We start from the raw sequence: 14647 nt of genomic DNA, 5'->3' as shown, positions 1-14647 counted from the left end.
CAGCAACAGAAGCCAATATGTGTACGCAAATGGGGCAAACTCTTCTGCGCAACCAATTACAGTTGGTGTCCCACAGGGAAGTGTCCTTGGCCCTCTTCTCTTTCTCCTATACATAAATGACCTTCCAAATGCTTCGCAATTACTCAAACCCACACTATTTGCAGATGACACTACATACGTCTTCTCTCACCCGAGCCCAGTCACGCTAGCCAATACTGTAAATACCGAATTACAGAAAATATCTACCTGGATGAGGACTAACGAACTTACACTAAACATTGACAAAACCTACTTCATTCAGTTTGGTAAAAGAGCTAGATATGTCCCTCTTAACATAATGATAAACGGATCACCTATCACAAAACTAACAGAGGGAAAATTCTTAGGAATCCACCTTGATAATAGACTCAAATTTCATACACATATACATCAAATTTCTAAGAAAATTTCCAAGACTGTAGGCATACTATCGAAGATAAGGTACTATGTTCCACAGTCAGCCCTCCTGGCCCTATATCACTCTCTTATTTACCCCTATCTCACCTATGGAATTTGTGCATGGGGCTCAACAACAATAAACCATCTCAGACCATTAATTACCCAACAAAAGGCTACAGTCATAATGATAACAAATTCTCACTACAGGCAGCACACTCCACCAATATTCAATACACTAAACCTACTCACCATACAAAACATCCATACTTATTACTGCACCTATTACATACATAGAACACTTAACTCTGATATTAACCCTCCCCTCAAACATCTCCTTGCCAACCTCAACAGAACACATGACCATAACACAAGGCACAGATCACTCTTTGATGTTCCTCGTGTCCATCTCACACTATGCAAAAACTCAACGCACATAAAAGGCCCTAAAATCTGGAATTCATTACCTGTAAATATAAAAGAAACACTACCTGTTTATAAATTCAAGTCTCTTCTCAAAGATCACTTACTCACCCAAAACCAAATAAATACTGAATAACTGAACCTTATAAATTGTATATCTTAAATGTTTCTCACAATTATATCACATAAATGTTAAACCTAAAACCCAATCTAACTTTATTATTTTTTAAATACACTACCTAACAGAATCACTACCTAACTGAATGCAACCATATGACCTGTCTTTGTAATACTCACTTGTGCTTTATAGTAATCTGTTTACATTAATGTTTTATCACTGATTTCATCATTGCTTAGTTAATCTTAAGTTAATTTTAAGCCAGCCCGTAATGCTATGCATAGTATAAGTGGCTTTGGCATGCTGCTCTTATCTGTATTTTTTTGTACCTCTGTATGTGTGCTCAAATTGGAAATAAATAAAAAAAAAATTATTATTATTATTATTGTTATTATTATTATTGTTATTATTATTATTATTATTATTATTATTATTATTATTTATTATTATTATTATTATTATTATTATTATTATTATTATTATTATTATTATTATTATTATTATTATTATTATTTATTGTTATTATTATTATTATTATTATTATTATTATTATTATTATTATTATTATTATTATTATTATTATTATTATTATTATTATTATTATTATTATTTATTGTTATTATTATTATTATTATTTATTATTGTTATTGTTGTTATTATTATTATTATTATTATTATTATTATTATTATTATTATTATTATTATTATTATTATTTATTATTGTTATTATTATTACTGTTATTATTATTATTATTATTATTATTATTATTATTATTATTATTATTATTATTATTATTATTATTTATTATTATTATTGTTATTATTGTTATTATTATTATTATTATTATTATTATTATTATTATTATTATTATTATTATTATTATTATTATTATTATTATTATTATTATTATTATTTATTATTATTATTGTTATTATTGTTATTATTATTATTATTATTATTATTATTATTATTATTATTATTATTATTATTATTATTATTATTGGCGCATGACAGTGGTTCAAATTTACCGCCATTACGATTACACATTCAGAAAACACTTTTGTTCTTGACTTTTCCTTACATTTCTGCACACTTAATAAATATTTAAGAATAAAATATTAAAAGGTAGTTCCATAGTTAACACTGATGGTTGAGAGATGACGTGAAGGAGAGAGAGACTGGTTTTATAAGATATTAAACGCACATTGTGACGTGTGGGGAGCCATGTTAAGGTGAAAGTGTTGTTACAGCTGCTGCATCACATATTTTGGTGTGTGGAGGTTGTTGACGGGTGTGCTGGCCACCCACTGGCAGATATAAGCCGCCCAACCACCCACTGGTCATGATCAACATGTGGAAAGTCAGGGAATTAACTGAGAAAGTGTGAGTATGTCTTTGTTTGTGTCTCAGCTGATTACTGGACGTGCAGAGCAAGTCCTCTCTCACCTCCCTCTCACACCTCTCTCACCTCTCACACCTCACACCTCTCTCACTCTCACCTCTCACACCTCACACCTCTCTCACCTCTCACACCTCACACCTCTCTCACCTCTCTCACCTCTCACACCTCACACCTCTCTCACCTCTCTCACTCTCACTCTCACCTCTCACACCTCTCACCTCACACCTCTCTTACCTCTCACACCTCTCTCACCTCTCACACCTCTCTCATCTCTCACACCTCTCTCACCTCCCTCTCACACCTCTCTCACCTCTCACACCTCTCTCACCTCTCTCACTCTCACCTCTCGCCTCCCTCACCTCTCTCACCTCTCGCCTCCCTCACCTCTCACACATCTCTCACCTCTCTCACCTCTCGCCTCCCTCACCTCTCACACATCTCTCACCTCTCTCACCTCTCGCCTCCCTCACCTCACACCTCTCACCTCTCACCTCTCTCACCTCTCTCACCTCTCGCCTCCCTCACCTCTCACACCTCTCACACCTCTCGCCTCCCTCACCTCTCACACCTCCCTCTCACACCTCTCTCACCTCTCTCACCTCTCTCACCTCTCACACCTCCCTCACCTCTCACACCTCCCTCACCTCCCTCACCTCTCACACCTCTCACACCTCTCTCACCTCTCTCACCTCTCTCTCACCTCTCTCACCTCTCACGTCTCCCTCACCTCTCACGCCTCCCTCACCTCTCACGCCTCCCTCACCTCTCACGCCTCCCTCACCTCTCACGCCTCCCTCACCTCTCACGCCTCCCTCACCTCTCACGCCTCCCTCACCTCTCACGCCTCCCTCACCTCTCACGCCTCCCTCACCTCTCACACCTCCCTCACCTCTCACGCCTCCCTCACCTCCCTCTCTCACCTCCCTCACCTCCCTCTCTCACCTCCCTCACCTCCCTCTCTCACCTCCCTCACCTCCCACACTCACCTCCCTCACCGCCCGCTCTCACCTCCCTCACCTCCCTCTCTCACCTCCCTCACCTCCCTCTCTCACCTCCCTCTTCTCACCTCTCTCACCTCCCTCTTCTCACCTCTCTCACCTCCCTCTTCTCACCTCCCTCACCTCCCTCTTCTCACCTCCCTCACCTCCCTCTTCTCACCTCCCTCACCTCCCTCACCTCTCTCACCTCCCTCACCTCTCTCACCTCTCTCACCTCACACGCAGACACACACACACGCAGACACACGCAGACACACCACACGCACCACACTCAAGCACCACACTCACGCACCACACTCACGCACCACACTCACGCACCACACTCACGCACCACACTCACGCACCACACTCACGCACCACACTCACGCACCACACTCACGCACCACACTCACGCACCACACTCACGCACCACACTCACGCACCACACTCACGCACCACACTCACGCACCACACACCACACACACACCACACACAGACACGGGGGGGAGAGAGGACCTAGTAGTGGTCGGTGAAGAGGCGGGGCCAGGAGCAGAGTCTCGACCCCTGCAACCACAATTAGGTGAGTACACGCAGGCACACATGTAGACGCAGGTGCGCACACGCAGACGCAGGCGCACACACGCAGATGCAGGCAGACACGCAGACACAGGCAGACACGCAGACACAGGCACACATGCAGACACAGGCACACACGCAGACACAGGCACACACGCAGACACAGGCACACACGCAGACACAGGCACACACGCAGACACACACACACACACGCACACACATGCAGACACACACAGGACAAAATGGTAACTAACTCACACACACACACACACATGCAGACACACACACACACACACATATGCAGACACACACACACACACATATGCAGACACACACACACACACATATGCAGACACACACACACACACATGCAGACACACACACACATGCAGACACACACACACACATGCAGACACACACACACACATGCAGACACACACACACACACACACACACACACACACACACACACACATATGCAGACACACACACACATATGCAGACACACACAAAGAGACCTGGACAGACTGGACACCTGGTCCAGCAAATGGCTTCTCGAATTTAATCCTGCCAAATGCAAAGTCATGAAGATAGGGGAAGGGCACAGAAGACCACAGACAGAGTATAGGCTAGGTGGCCAAAGACTGCAAACCTCACTCAAGGAGAAAGATTTTGGGGTGAGTATAACACCGAGCATGTCTCCGGAAGCACATATCAATCAGATAACTGCTGCAGCATATGGGCGCCTGGCAAACCTGAGAACAGCATTCCGATACCTTAGTAAGGAATCATTCAAGACACTGTACACCGTGTATGTCAGGCCCATACTGGAGTATGCAGCACCTGTTTGGAACCCGCACTTGATAAAGCACGTCAAGAAACTAGAGAAAGTACAAAGGTTTGCAACAAGGTTAGTTCCAGAGCTAAGGGGAATGTCCTATGAAGAAAGATTAAGGGAAATCGGCCTGACGACACTGGAGGACAGGAGGGTCAGGGGAGACATGATAACGACATATAAAATACTGCGTGGAATAGACAAGGTGGACAAGGACAGGATGTTCCAGGGAGGGGACACAGAAACAAGAGGCCACAATTGGAAGTTGAAGACACAAATGAGTCAGAGAGAGATAGTAGGAAGTATTTCTTCAGTCATAGAGTTGTAAGGCAGTGGAATAGCCTAGAAAATGACGTAGTGGAGGCAGGAACCATACAAAGTTTTAAGACGAGGTTTGATAAAGCTCATGGAGCGGGGAGAGAGAGGGCCTAGTAGCAACCGGTGAAGAGGCGGGGCCAGGAGCTAGGACTCGACCCCTGCAACCACAAATAGGTGAGTACAAATAGGTGAGTACACACATATGCAGACACACACACACATGCAGACACACACATGCAGACACACACACACATGCAGACACACACACACATGCAGACACACACACACATGCAGACACACACACACATGCAGACACACACACACATGCAGACACACACACACACACATGCAGACACACACACACACATGCAGACACACACACACACATGCAGACACACACACACATGCAGACACACACACACATGCAGACACACACACACATGCAGACACACACACCCACACACACACACATGCAGACACACACACCCACACACACACACACACACACACATATGTAGACACACACACACATGCAGACACACACACATGCAGACACACACACACATGCAGACACACACACACATGCAGACACACACACACATGCAGACACACACACACATGCAGACACACACACACATGCAGACACACACACACATGCAGACACACACACACACACATGCAGACACACACACACACACATGCAGACACACACACACACACATGCAGACACACACACACACACATGCAGACACACACACACATGCAGACACACACACACATGCAGACACACACACACATGCAGACACACATACAGACACACACACACACACATGCAGACACACACACACATGCAGACACACACACACATGCAGACACACACACACATGCAGACACACACACACACACACATGCAGACACACACACACACACACACATGCAGACACACACACACACACACACACACATGCAGACACACACACACACACACACACATGCAGACACACACACACACACACACATTCAGACACACACACACACACACATGCAGACACACACACACACACACACACATGCAGACACACACACACACACACACACACATGCAGACACACACACACACACACATGCAGACACACACACACACACACATGCAGACACACACACATGCAGACACACACACACATGCAGACACACACACACACACACACACACACACACACACACACACACACACACACACACACACACACACACATGCAGACACACACACACACACACACATGCACACACACACACACACATGCAGACACACAAACACACACACACACACACACACACATGCAGACACACACACACACACACATGCAGACACACACACACACACATGCAGACACACACACACACACATGCAGACACACACACACACACATGCAGACACACACACACATGCAGACACACACACACACACATGCAGACACACACACACACACATGCACACACACACACACACACATGCAGACACACACACACACACATGCAGACACACACACACACACATGCAGACACACACACACACATGCAGACACACACACACACATGCAGACACACATGCAGACACACATGCAGACACACGCAGACACACATGCAGACACACACACACACACGCAGACACACATGCAGACACACACACGCACATGCAGACACGCATGCAGACACACACACGCACATGCAGACACGCATGCAGACATGCACACGCAGGCACACACACGCACATGGGCACACACACGCAGGCACACACACGCAGGCACACAGATACGCACAGACAGACACTGACTCCATGTCTCTCCATGGGTCCAGAGAGAGGGAGCAGAGGTGCTGTGTGTACCCCTAACAAAAATCTTCAACATGCGTTCTGAAACAGGGCAACTACAGGAAATGTAGTCCCAGTTTTTAAAAAAAAGGAGACAGACACGAAGCATTAAGGCACAGACCAATGTCACTGACGTGTAGTATAGTACACAGTCATGGCGAAGATTATCAGGAGAAGAGTGGTGGAGCACCTAGAAAGGAATGAGCTTATCAACGGCAACCAGCACGGTTTCAGGGACTGGAAATCCTGTGTCACAAAGCTAATAGATTTCTATGACAGTAACAACAGTAAGACGAAAGAGAGAGAGAGAGAGGTGGGTAGATTGCATTTTCTTGAACTGTATGAAGGTGTTTGACACGTTTCTCCACAAAGAATTATTGCAAAAGCTGGAGGGCCAGGATCAGGAATACCTCTCGTGAAGACCACAGTGAGTCATGGTATGTGGTGAGGTGTCAGAGTGGGCACCTATAATGAGCAGGGTTCCACAGGGATCTGCCCTAGGACCAGTGCTGTTTCTGGTACATAAAAACGTAAGAAGGAAGGAACTCTGCAGCAGGCCTACTGGCCCATATGAGGCAGGTCCAATTCTCCCACCAGCTTAAGCCAGTGCCTTAACCTAGTCAGGTCAGTCACATTCACTTAAGGGAGGAGCATGGCATCTGACCTAGTAGCACGAGCTAGTCAGGTCCAACTCGCACCCACCCACACCCACTCGTGTATTTATCCGACCTATTTTTAAAACTACACAACGTTTTCGCTTCTATTACGGTATTTGCGAGTTTGTTCCACTCGTCCACAATTTTATTACCAAACCAGTGCTTTCCTATATCCTTCCTTGAAACCATTGCTGTGAGTCCTGTCTATGCTAGATATTTTTAGCATGCTATTGACATCCCCTTTATTAATTCCCGTTATCCATTTATACACCTCGATCGTATGCCCCCCTAATTCCACGCCTTTCTAGGGTTCAGATTCAGGGCCCTCAGCCTATCCTCGTAGGGAAGATTTCTGATACATTATAAACTTTGTCATCCTGCTTTGTATGTTTGCCAGTGCATTTATGTCCATTCTGTAATATGGTGACCAGAACTATGCAGCATAATCTAAATGAGGCCTAACGAAAGATATATAGAGTTGAAGAACAACCTGAGGACTTCTATTATTTATACTTCTAGATATGAAGCCAAGGATTCGGTTAGCTTTATTGCGAACATTAATGCAATGTTGTCTTGGTTTTAGATTACTGCTAACCAGAACTCCTAAATCCTTTTTGCAATCCATAATATTAAGATCTACATTATTTAGTTTATATGTGGCATGGTTATTTTCATGTCCAACATTTAGAACTTTGCATTTGTCTATACAGTGGACCCCTGGTTCGCGATATTAATCCGTTCCTGAGAGCTCATTGTAAACCAAAATTATCGGAAAGCGAATAAATTTTCTCCGCAAGAAATAGTGGAAATCAAATTAATCCGTGCAAGACACCCAAAAGTATGAAAAAAAAAAATGCAATAGAATAATTACAATAACAACAATAACAATAGAATAATTGACACTTACCTTTAACCCTTTCAGGGTCCATCCCATAGATCTACGGCTTTACGCTCAGGGTCCAAACCGTAGATCTACGTCATGAGCTCGGCTCACTCTGATTAACTGTGAGTGGTACATTTGGGCCTAGATATGAGAGAATACATCTGTGTGGTATGTGTGCACCACATAAAACAGATCCTGCTGCACACTGTATAATGAGAGGAAAAAACTGAAATCATGATTTTTCGATTAAAACAGCGACTTTGCAGTGTTTTTTCGTATGGTTTTTTATAGTTGTATTTGCGATTTCTTGGTCTCATTTGATAGAATGGAAGACGTATTACAGAAATAGAGATGATTTTGATTGGTTTTAGCACTGGAAATGGCTTGAAACTGAGCTCAAAGTGGCAGAAATGTTAAATTTTTGCCGATATACAAGAGTAAACAAACGACCCCACACGTCTAATACACACCAGCTGGTGGGTCTAATATACATTCACAAATATGGTGATGATATTTATACAATTATTACAATATTGCATAACAGTAAATCTTCTATTTTTTGGTGTGAATAAAAAATCAAAATGGAATTTATTTGTAAAGCCTCAAAACGTAACTAATGAACAGAGGAAATGTTAGTTTAGTGCCAGGAATACCTACATTGTTTATTCTGGACCCTATTTTGAAATTGGAATATTTTGAACTTTGTGTTAAATTGGCCAAATTAACAATTTCCGATCACTTTAATTTGTAGTTGAAACAGTTGACTTGACGATTTCTTGTGCTCAATCGATAGAATAGAAGTAATACTAGTGAAATAGCTAAGAATTTGGCTGACTGGAATAATGTAATTGGCGTAAAATGGGAGTCAAAGTCGGCAAAATCGCCGATTCGTAAATATCGCTGACACATCAAAATTCACGAGAGCATAATTTCGTCAATTTTCCATCAAATTTCGTACTTTTTGTTTTATTACCTTCGCAAAAAGATTCTCTACCATTTCGTAAGAAAAAATAACATTTTTTTTTTTGAAAATTCTTGGACACTGGGGCACCACTTCAGATTTGGCCTTGGACTCTGAAGGGGTTAATAAAGATCTGGTGATGATTGATGGGATGGGAGGAGGGGAGTGTGTTGAACCTATTGTTTAGAAGGGGAATCCCCCTCCATTAGGACTTGAGGTAGCTTTTCCTCCTGAGTAATATAGGTCCTGCTTGGCAATTTCTTCCAAAACAGGCCTGTTTTGTCACAATTAAACACTTGTTCAGGTTTCAATCCTTCAGCCTCTATGTACTCCTTGAATTCATGCACATATTTTTCAGCCGCTTTGTGGTCTGAACTGGCAGCTTCACCATGCCTAATCACACTATGTATGCCACTACGATTCTTAAATCTTTCAAACCAACCTTTGCTGGCCTTAACCCCTTCAGGGTTCAAGGCCAAAATCTGAAGTGGTGCTCCAGTGTCCAAGAAATTTTGAAAGAAAAAAAAAATTATTTTTTCTTGCAGAATTAAAGGGCATACTTTTGTGAAGGTAATAAGACAAAAAAAAAAGTTCTGATCAGCACTTACCGAGATACAGTGCCAAGAAGTTTGTCCAAAATGATGTGGTGGCGGCAACATCGACGAATTCCACATACGCGCATTACATTATTTAGCGTTTTTTTAAGTTTTTTCTTTTATTTTCCAATTTTTTTCTATTCCTACTAACATTTGGGGCCTGAGAGACCAATACTGTATATAATGTATATATATAAACTCACTGTATTGAACACAATAACCGCACTAACGTTATCATGTTATTGTTTACCACTGTTGTTAATTACAATAAACATGCACAAATCTTGTATAATACTAATGTTCTATCATATATTTACATATTTACAATCACTGGACATGGTTTTAGAACTGCTGGAGCTTGTGGAACTCCTTGAAACAAGGCACCATGCACAGAGGCACCTTACATTCCTCACACACAAACGGAGTGTCTTTGCGTCTTTGTTGCTGTCGTTTTGTTTGTGCACAGACGATGCATCTCTTCTGAGCAAATTTCTTCTGAGTTGAAGGAAGCTGTATTATGAAATGATCACCTTCCCTCCTCAAATGCTTGGGTATATCCTGAGTAATTCGAGGACCTTGTTGTATAGCAGGTGTTCTTACCTGGTACTTCATTATGAGTTGTCTGACAACAGACAAACAAAATTCACCATACGGTGGTCTGTTGCCAGTCTTTATTTGGTACATATTATATGCATTGAGCATAGAAATGTCCATGAGATGGAAGAAAAGTTTCATGTACCACTTGTAACTCTTACGAACACAGTCAACAAAACCAATCTGCATGTCACATTTGTCAACCAAGAGCATGTTTTGTGTATAATCAATCACTGTCACTGGTTTTCGAATACGTTCATTAGTCACTTGATCAACTTGCCACTGTCTTGCATTTCATTACGGTGAATGGTTGTCAACAATGTGACATCTCGTGTGTCATGCCACCGTAATGCCATGATGTCATTGGCAGTAAACATCTGCACGTCATCACCACGAGCACCTGCGTTGAGCCTGGGCATATGTTTACGATTAGAACGCACTGTGCCACACGCATCTGTCTTGTTCACTCGCATGAAATCACTGAGTAATGGGCTTGTGTACCAGTTATCGGTATATAATGTATGCCCCTTACCAAGATAAGGTGCCATCATGTTTCTCACTACGTCACCTGAGATACCCAATAACATCTTGGTATCTTTCAATGTTTTACTTCCCGTGTATACAGCAATATCCAACACCAGGCCACTGTCACAGTCACAGAGTACAAACAGTTTTATACCAAAGCGTTTCCTCTTGCTCGGTATATACTGCTTGAATGACAGTCTACCATTGAACAAAATCAAAGACTCGTCAATTACAAGATTCTTGAATGGATAAAAGTATATGCTGAACTTTTGTTTGAGATACATGAAAACATTTCTAATCTTGTATAACCTGTCACTTCTGTCAGGCCTGGTTTTGTCAGAGAAGTGCAACATACGTAAGAGTAAGATAAACCTGTTCACTGGTATGATTTCACTGAAGACCGGGGTAGAAATTAGCCGATCTGTGGACCAGTATGCTTTTATATTATGCTTATAGGCATGAGGAATAAGCATTATTGTTGCAAAAAGCAAATACATTTCTGCAACAGTCGTCTCTTTCCACCTGTGTAGTCTTGACTGTGGTGATATGATCGTATTTGCCATGGTGTACTCAAAATACAGTGGACCCCCGGTTAACGAACTTTTTTCATTCCAGTAGTATGTTCAGGTGCCAGTACTGACCGAATTTTTTCCCATAAGGAATATTGTGAAGTAGATTAGTCCATTTCAGACCCCCAAACATACACGTACAAACGCACTTACATAAATACACTTACATAATTGGTCGCATTTGGAGGTGATCGTTAAGCGGGGGTCCACTGTACTTATTACTTTCCCTGACAATAGTTTCCATCAATGGCTGGTCAAAGAATAATTCAAAGAATTCCAGTTCATTGGCCGTGGTTCCAAGGGGACAAGTAGGTAGAATTCCACTTTGAGAGTCATCAAAGTGGTGAGGCTTGGGAACAAAATTGGGATTTTGCTGCCAATCCCACATACGGTTTGCTGGTGGATACTGGACATCATAGGCTGGTTGTGCGGGTGGTTGTGGTTGTGGTGGGCTGGTGGCTGACGCTCCGCTTTGTCCTTGAACTGACGAGTCAGCAGCGTGGGTCCCAGCGTGGGCTGGTGAGTCACGCATGGCGGTGCCACTACCATCACCACTACCACCATCCACTGATGCCTGAGGTCTATCCATGCCAAGTGTAGCCACATCATCCTCACTATCAGTACCTAAAACTGGTGTAGGGCCACGGGATGTACTCCGGGATGTACTCCGTCCCCAGGGCACAGCATAGGGTACACTACCCGAGCGCATGCGGCGGCGAACATACCGACGCTTCACTGGTGAATGATTCCTCACTATCACTACTCGAATGATCGTCGAGCGCAATAAAATCACAATCCACGTCACTATCATCATCATTACTGAAGTCAGAGGCCTGGCCATGCGAAAATATTAGTTTTCTCTTGCGTTGAGGAACAACCGACCGTGAGTCACGAGTGCCCACACCAGAGGTAGAAGGTTGAGGATTGTCAGGGTTTTCTACACTATTATCGATATCCTGGTCATTCTTTTCGGTCACTAACTGATCAAAGCCGTAGAATTCGTCTTCATTTCCACTTCCATCAGTGTCAGAACTATCAGATAGGAAGAGGAGACTCCCAATTTTCCGGGGAGTGAGAGCTGACTTGCGACGAGGCATGGTGAACAAGGGTAACTGAGCCGGCGTTGCCACAATGCTATGCGGGCGCCTAGATTTTTTGTTTATGGCGCACACCCACCACGCAGACCCGTTCTCTCACATGTAGGCCTATGAGTGCTTTCGTGCTAAATTTGAAGGCGCTAGAATTTTGGCATAGATCTACGGTTTGGACACTCAACGTGAAGCCGTAGATCTACGGGACGGACCCTGAAAGGGTTAAATTCACTCGCATCACCACTAGTTGCAGGCAATTTCTTTACCAAATCGTCATGCAACTGCCTAGCCTTTTCACAAATGATCGCTTGAGAGATGCTATCTCCTCCTATCTGTTTTTCATTTATCCACACCAATAACAGTCTCTCAACATTTTCTAACACTTGTGGTCGCTGTTTCGTAATCACAGTTGCACCTTTTGCAAGAACAGCTTCCTTGATTGCCGTTTTCCTGCTCACTATAGTAGGGATGGTTGATTGGGGTTTAGTATACAACCTGACCAGCCTCAATACACACACTCCACTTTCATACTTTGCAGTTATCTCTTTCTTCATTTCAATAGTCATTAGCACCCTTGGTCTCGAAGGGTTGGCACTAGAAGCTTTCTTGGGGCCCATGGTGACTTATTTTGCAGAAACAAGCACCAAAAACAGTGATAATATGGATAATATAGAATGTACTGAATGTATCCTTAGATGTGCGCACACTGACTGGCTTGTAAACACTGGAAACGTCTCGTACGAATCGTATCTCATACCGGGTTTTGTATCGGGAAGCGAGGCAAATTTTTTTCGATCAAATGCATCGGCTACTGGATTTATCGGATACCAATAGCATCGGGAACCGGGGGTCCACTGTATTAAACTGCATCTGCTGCTACTTCGATCACCGCATCAGTCTATTCAAATCATCCCGGAGTGCTCTAATGTCCTCGTTAGAATGAATTGAATGGGCTATTTTGGTGTCATCAGCAAATTTGCTTGTTGCTATTTATTCCCTCATCTATGTTGTTTATGTAAATTGTGAATAACATGGGGCCCAACACTGACCCCATAGAACACCACTTGTGATGTGTGTCCATTCTGATTTCTCTCCATTTGTGCAAACTCTCTGCTGCCTATTTGTCAACCATGTCTTTACCCAGGAAAAATATTCTCCTATTCAGTGTGCCTTAAGTTTCCTCAGTAGCCTCTGATGTGGAACTCTTATCAAAAGCCTTACTGAAGTCCATATGCACAATATCATATTCATTACCATGATCTACCTCCTCAAATACCTTAGTGAAGAAAGTAAATTCATAAGACAGGAACACCCCTTGTAAAACAGTGTTGAGATTCATTAATCAATTTATGCCTTTCAAGATGGCTACAAATTGCTTTGGCAATTATTGATTCCATAAATTTTCCAGCTATGGAGGTAAGGTTTATTGATCTATAGTTCAAAGCTAAGGACCTGTCACCTGTCTTGTAAGTAGGAATTACATTTGCCATTTTCCACTTGTCTGGCACTATGCCAGTTTGTAGTGATATATTGAAAAGATTGGCCAAATGTATACTAAGTTCCACTTTACATTCCTTTAAAAACCCTTGCAAATAGTTAATCAGGGCCTGGGGATTTGTTAGGTTTTAATTTCTCTATTTGCCAGAGGACCATGTCACTAGTTACATCAATAGTACATAGTTTATCACCCTGTTCTACATGATTTATTATTTCTGGAATTTTGCTAGTATCTTCCGGAATAAAAACCGAGAGGAAGTAGGTACTGAAATGTTCACATTTCCTTATCACTGTCAGTGATCTGACCTGAGTTACTCTTA

The 14647-nt window shown here is 42.7% G+C and overlaps 2 protein-coding genes across 2 annotated transcripts in view; both read left to right on the top strand.

The window, feature by feature from the left end:
• LOC128686640 (telomere length regulation protein TEL2 homolog) overlaps positions 1 to 14647 on the top strand; it is a 340958-nt gene that overhangs the window by 85413 nt on the left and 240898 nt on the right. The gene's annotated exons all lie outside the window — the stretch shown is intronic.
• The window catches only part of LOC128692055 (clathrin interactor lqfR), a 139657-nt gene continuing 127182 nt past the window's right edge, over positions 2173 to 14647 (top strand). Inside the window, exon 1 of the mRNA XM_070085288.1 lies at positions 2173 to 2360. Within this exon, the coding sequence (XP_069941389.1) occupies positions 2320 to 2360 (41 nt within the window). The 5' untranslated portion in view covers positions 2173 to 2319. The remainder of the gene's footprint in view (positions 2361 to 14647) is intronic.

The sequence above is a fragment of the Cherax quadricarinatus genome, chromosome 15, assembly GCF_038502225.1.
Source record: "Cherax quadricarinatus isolate ZL_2023a chromosome 15, ASM3850222v1, whole genome shotgun sequence".
In the NCBI taxonomy this organism is placed as follows: Eukaryota; Metazoa; Arthropoda; class Malacostraca; order Decapoda; family Parastacidae; genus Cherax; species Cherax quadricarinatus.
This window is presented reverse-complemented; position numbering and strand designations above follow the sequence as displayed.